General features: G+C 42.6%; 1 protein-coding gene across 1 annotated transcript; it reads left to right on the forward strand.

Annotated features, from left to right (window-relative positions):
- The first annotated feature begins 645 nt into the window (after positions 1 to 645).
- LOC138970583 (uncharacterized) lies at positions 646 to 6,676 on the forward strand. The gene is made up of 3 exons (XM_070343050.1): positions 646 to 880; positions 2,397 to 2,633; positions 6,005 to 6,676. The coding sequence occupies exons 1-3, from the start codon at positions 784 to 786 to the stop codon at positions 6,628 to 6,630; spliced, it is 960 nt and encodes a 319-aa protein (XP_070199151.1). The 5' UTR covers positions 646 to 783; the 3' UTR covers positions 6,631 to 6,676.

Here is a 6,676-nt window from a genome sequence, read left to right on the forward strand (position 1 = left end):
ATAAATGAGTGATTGTATAAATGAAAGAATAAATGTTTGGAAGAATGAATGAATAAACAGATTAATACATACACGAAAAAAAACCATGCAGTTGAATTTTTCTCAAAGTTTTGGTTGATATTTGTCATTGTACATTCTGCTACAATTCATCGTACACAGTGAAACCAATTATAGAACTCCAAAAGAATCTACCGTAGCTTCTGGTATATGTACGAACACTGGGCTGGTATCTGAATGGAAACTGTGTTCGAATCAACTTTAAATTTCATCAACAAGTTGCTTACTACACTCAAGCGCATCACCGTTTAATGTTCCTGGCTGATGTCGTCAAGAATTGATAAGTAAGCTTATTGAGCTGTTTCGGATTATGACACCGACTCCAAATGATGCGACACACACACACACACACACACACACACACACACACACACACACACACACACACACACACACACACACACACACACACACACACACACACACACACACACACACACACACAAAGCTCACACACAAAAACACACACACAAAACAACCAACCAACCAACCAACCAAACAAACTACATATACAGTTACAATTGCTTTCGTGTGCCTGTATTCAACTGAGAGCTGCCACATTGTCATATAAAGAGATTTCCACCTGGAGAATTCTGTCCTTTACCTCCTTGTCAAGAACAGGTGCGCGGGAGGGTGGCGCGGCCAGCAAACACCTGAGTCTAGGTCCTAATGCCTAAGTAGCACTTCGCCTCTGTTTGCAAAGGAAAGGAAGAAAGAGACGGCGAAATGAACATCGCACTGTCTTTAACGGCGAGCAGACTTGATTCACAAAGCATCATGTCTCTAACAGTAACAGCCGCAAGAAAGGTGGCGATACCTTATGGTAAGCATGAGTCTTTTTTTCCAAGACCCTTCGGCACTAGTAATGCATGTATTTTATAATATAGTCATATATGGTATAAGTAATGCATGTACTTTGTAATAGCCTAGGGTACAAGTAAGCCATGTTTTTTTTTGTATCTTATAGTACAAGTAAACCAGGTTGTGTGTGTAATACCCTATGGTGCAGGAAATCCATGTATTTTGTAATACTCGACCTATGGTACAAGTAAGCCATGTATTTTGTAATACTCGATTTATGGTACAAGTAAGCCATGTATTTTTAATACTCGATCTATGGTACAAGTAAGCAATGTATTTTTAATACTCGATCTATGGTACAAGTAAGCCATGAATTTTTAATACTCGATCTATGGTACAAGTAAGCCATGAATTTTTAATACTCGATCTATGGTACAAGTAAGCCATGTTTTTTGTAATACTCGATCTATGCTACAAGTAAGCCATGTATTTTTAATACTCGATCTATGGTACAAGTAAGCAATGTATTTTTAATACTCGATCGAACTATGGTACAAGTAAGCCATGAATGTTTAATACTCGATCTATGGTACAAGTAAGCCATGTATTTTGTAATACTCTATGGTAGAAGTAATGTACAGTATGTATTTTATAACACGGATATATGGTACAAGTGATGCATGTGGTTTTTTGTAATACCCTATGTGACAAGTAGGCTAAGCAAATGAATTATTTGTAATATCCCTCTTTAGAATCTAGGTCTAGGATGTTTTTAAATTTGAATTTGGGGTCAAAATCGTGTGCTGTGAAGCTTTGCTGATTCGTTAGTTAAGTTTCCTCAGTTCTTGTTTGCAGAGATAAACTGTTCCTTGTATCAAAAGTTTTTCACAGGTGAACATAATTACGAATTTGAATCTCGTTATGGCAGAACAAAATAACGTAAAATGCAGCAGTCCAAGATATAATTATGTCACTGTCTTTTCAATCCGTAGAGACGATTTAAAACTTTTGGGGGGATTGTACCGACCTCTTTTGCTCTTCGTTGGCTTTTTTTTTCGTAACTGCAAGGAATTCAAAAATTCCTAGTTCAAAGTGAAGCTTTCCCGGACGAACCAGAACTGAATGCATTCCTTCTGCATCACTGGTGATTTTATTTACTTTTGGTAGGCTGAACTCAGCTAAAATAAATCAGCTGTTTACTACAATAACAATATTTCACTGAGTGTATGGACATAGCTGGTGGGCATCAAAGACACCTTTCCATTCCTATGAACTCATAATAATGGACAATAAATTGTGTGGTGTATAGATATCAATATTGTTATCGTTGTCGTTATCATCCAATGTAGGTCATCGTGTGACGGTTCTCCTCCTGGCCGCTTGTTCGTTTCCATATTTGTTATTCTCTCAGGTGCCAGGAGACTGGGTCCACATAACTCTCGCTAACTCTATGACACAATCGTATGTATTTAGAGCGCTTACTTCCCTTTGTCTATCAGAGGAGATCTTTAAATAGCGCTCCGTCTCATTTGTTTCAGATTCTCACCGTCTGACGGTTCTCCTGCTGGCACTGTGCTCGCTGCTCACGTGCAGCACGTGCAACCCTTGTTCCTCCTCCTCCTTCCTCTTCAGCCTCATGCCCGTGCCCGCCACCTGCAGGAACTATGCCCTCTGCTTCCGGGGGCGTGCCCTGCGCGAGCTGCCCTGCCCCAAGGGCACAGCCTTTGACCCCGCGAGACTCTTCTGCACGTCGGAGCTTCACCAGTCGTGTCTCGGTAAGTACAATGTGTTTTTATTGAACTAATTTCTTACCTGATACTAGTATTCATGTGCGAAATTATTTCAAGACAAATTGTCCACTCTGCCCAGAACGCGGCCAGGTGGTTGAATTGTTGTATTCGTTCGAGTGGAATAATGTTCTCATACATGCGGCAATAGGTAGGACGTCAGCCGGGCTTCTGCCCAAATGGACTCTGGACTGAAAGCCTCCTCGCCAATGTTCGTTCTTTCTTTATTTGGTGTTTAACGTCGTTTTCAACCACGAAGGTTATATCGCGACGGGGAAAGGGGGGGGGGGGGGGGGGAGATGGGATAGGGCCACTTGTCAATTGTTTCTTGTTTACAAAAGCACTAATCAAAAAATCGCTCCAGGGGCCCGCAACGCAGCACAATATATTACCTTACTGGGAGAATGCAAGTTTCCAGTACAAAGGACTTAACATTTCTTACATACTGCTTGACTAAAATCTTTACAAACATTGACTATATTCTATACAAGAAACACTTAACAAGGGTAAAAGGAGAAACAGAATCCGTTAGTCGCCTCTTACGACATGCTGGGGAGCATCGGGTAAATTCTTCCCCCTAACCCGCGGGGGGCTCCTCGCCAATGTCAAGAGTTACAACTATCCATATGGAGAAAAGCATGTCAAGTTTTTTGCAAGTGAAGCAAATCTCTGATGAAATTCGATAGGTTTCACCCCAAAATTCGACTCAACTTTATTCCAAAACGAGTGGTTACGTCCCTTGAAAGGAGAATTTAAGGAAGAATTTGCGATGAAGCCAAATTCTTAGTTGACATCAGTTTTTATTATTTTTTTTATTATCCCGAGTTAGACTCCATGGGTAGAATAAGGGTCCAAAGTTCGATGAGCAGTACTTTGGAAGGGAGGGGGTATAGTTAGTGTGGAGTTTTCGTGCGATACAGAAGACCGGCTGACGTCCTACCTAAAGCCGCATGTTGTTCTCATTCTGTGTTGAAGCCTGGGCGGACCCGAGATGGTTGCGATGATCGTTCACGCGAGAAGGCATGTTAAAGGCACAGTAAGCCTCCCGTAAACCATCACAGAGCTCCCCGAGCGTCTACATACAGTACAAGCATACTTCCATTTGAACGCTCACCGAACGGGAACATCCTGGCTGCTTTCTGTCGAGCGTGAGACATTTTCAAAAAATTTATTTTCGTGGACTTGTTCCTCTACAACTATGGCGCCTCGTTTTGGTGCTGGACGGCTGTTATGGATATTCAATACCGGAAATCACGCCCGGACAGTAAGCCTCCCGTAAACCATCACAGATACTGTCAGGCTTTTACACACAGTACAAACACCCTTCCATTTGAACGCTCACCAAACGGGAACATCCTAGGTGCCCTACGTAAAGAGCGAGCAATTTTTAAAGAATTAATTTTGCAGATTGTCTCGAACACTTTTTGGACCCATCCTGAACTCAGTTACTTCCCTTCGGGTCTCATTCTATCGATGTAAACTGGCCATAGCCGTGGATCGATGATTTGGACCGTGGTGCGTTTTTGCGCTACACCTAACTTTTAAAATCTAAATAATAAATTGACAGCTTGTTACACAAACATTCTTACAAAAGAATTCTTTTTTCATCAAGACAAGATCAGTACAATTCGAAGTTGTGAAAGTTTGAAAAAAGAAAAGCCCGGAAGCAGGGTCACGCAAGGGTCGTAGCAGACGACGGTTTATGCATATCGCCGTTCCTCTCAACAGTCAAAAGCCATCGCTAGAGTTCTTGTGAACCACAGCCGTTTGTTTCGTGCATAAAAACGTGCTATTGTAGATAAGCTCACATCGAGTCGCATTCAAATGACTAACTGACGACTACATTGTGAACAAGAAGAGCAAACGCTCGATCGAGTCACTTTCGCAGTTCTGAATATTATATGAGGCATCAGATGGACAGGAAGAAATTGCTATTCACAACACAATGAGTCACGTTCACATAAAATTTGAGCCCGGTCACTTTTATAGTTTCCGAGAAAAGCCCAACGTTAAGTTGTGTGTTGCCGAACAGAAAAGGCTAGTTATCTCCCTTGTTTTTCTGATAACGTTCGTAAAAGGCTACAGATGTAAATACTTTGATGTAAAGAATAATCCTACAAAGTTTCAATCACATCCGATGAACTTTGTCAAAGATATAAAATGTCTAATTTTTCCTTTGACGCTGACCTGTGACCTTGAAAAAGGTCAAAGGTCAACGAAACCATCGTTAAAGTGTAGAGGTCATTGGAGGTCACGACTAAACAAAATATGAGCCCGATCGCTTTGATAGTTTCCGAGAAAAGATATAAAATGTCTAATTTTTCCTTTGACGCTGACCTGTGACCTTGAAAAAGGTCAAAGGTCAACGAAACCATCGTTAAAGTGTAGAGGTCATTGGAGGTCACGACTAAACAAAATATGAGCCCGATCGCTTTGATAGTTTCCGAGAAAAGTCCAACGTTAAGGTGGTGTCTACGGACGGCCGGCCGGACGGCCGGCCGGACAGACTAACACTGACCGATTACATAGAGTCACTTTTTCTCAAGTGACTCAAAAAGGGAAACTTGATCACACGGGTTCACGATGGCTCAGGGGTAAGATAAACCACGCAAAAATAAATTCTTTGAAAATTGTTCGCTCTTTACGGAGGGCACCTAGGATGTTCTCAATCGGTGAGTGTTTAAATGAAAGGGTGTTTGTACTGTGTGTAAAAGCCTGACCGTATCTTTGATGGTTTACGGGAGGCTTACTGTGCCTTTAATGCTATCCTCAAAATCTGGCAAAGCTATGGAGATGACAAATACTTTGCCCATGCTTTTATTTAACTGCATGACAGAAGGTGACTACATCATATGCTTTGGATGACCAGAAGCATGGCCACCAAGGAATCGATGTCCTAGGTTAAATTCAAGAACAGCGTCTCACATTTTCTCCCTCCGTCAACAGTCGGTCAGATATAGTCATAAATACATGTCCCTTGAACATGACAAAGAAGTTGGATTGAATAACATTTCAAAACGATTGCGTTCAACCACAATTTCCTCTCAGTTTCAACACACTGCCTCCGGGCTGGATCTATAAGGCGGGGGGGGGTGGGTGGGGGCGGAAGACCTGGGTTTCGGAAGCCCCCCCCCCCCCTCTTCCTTATCCGTCAAATGTACCTCTTTTTTCGAGAAAAAACCCAAAATATCTCTTTGAAATACTCCCGCCTGGCCAGCATCTTCACCCCTGCCTCACTTGGGAAGCTCATCCCTCTCAGACGCACTGAGCTAGGTGCTGGCCTGCTTGGGACGCCTTCCTTGAATTTCGGACATTATTCTTGCAAATTACCAAATCTAGTTTCGCTCTTTGTTCCACAGTGCAAGAAAGCCAGGACAAAGTCCAGACCCAGCTGACGTGTCCAAGGGGGACAACCACTAACTATTTCCCAGACTACTCTCAAGGCTGTCCGAGCCATCGATACTTCCTCTGCAAAAATGGCGTCATTTCCGGTCAGATATGCGCTGAAGGACACGTCTTCGACGAGGGCACGGACTCATGTGTGACGTCATTGTCTTTAGTGTGCGGAGTGACCGGCCCTTCGTGTTCAGAGAAATCACGTGACTCGGCGTCCTATGCAGATTATTCGTTGGGCTGCCCTGCCCTCAAATTCGCGATGTGTTTCCGTGGAAACGTGAGTGTGGTGCTGAGATGTCCGGAGGGATTGTTTTACAACGGTGCTGTCAAGAACTGTGATTACCCGGATAATATTGTTTGTGGATATTATAAGATGTTTGATGGGTTGTTGACAGACCAGCTTTTTTGTCGGTCCGAGGGGGAGCATATTGTCTTTTGTTTCATATTTATTGACCAAGGCCGAAGACCGCGGTCAATAAATATGAAACAAAAGTCGATATGCCCCCCGAGGACCGACAAAAAAGCTGGTCTGGCAACAAACCATCAAACATCGTTTTTGTCATCATTTTGGTGGTTCAACATTAAGTGAAAAATCAACACAGGGAGCCATGGTTTGAAACGCGAGTTCTATTATT

Source organism: Littorina saxatilis, linkage group LG7 (assembly GCF_037325665.1).
Source record: "Littorina saxatilis isolate snail1 linkage group LG7, US_GU_Lsax_2.0, whole genome shotgun sequence".
In the NCBI taxonomy this organism is placed as follows: Eukaryota; Metazoa; Mollusca; class Gastropoda; order Littorinimorpha; family Littorinidae; genus Littorina; species Littorina saxatilis.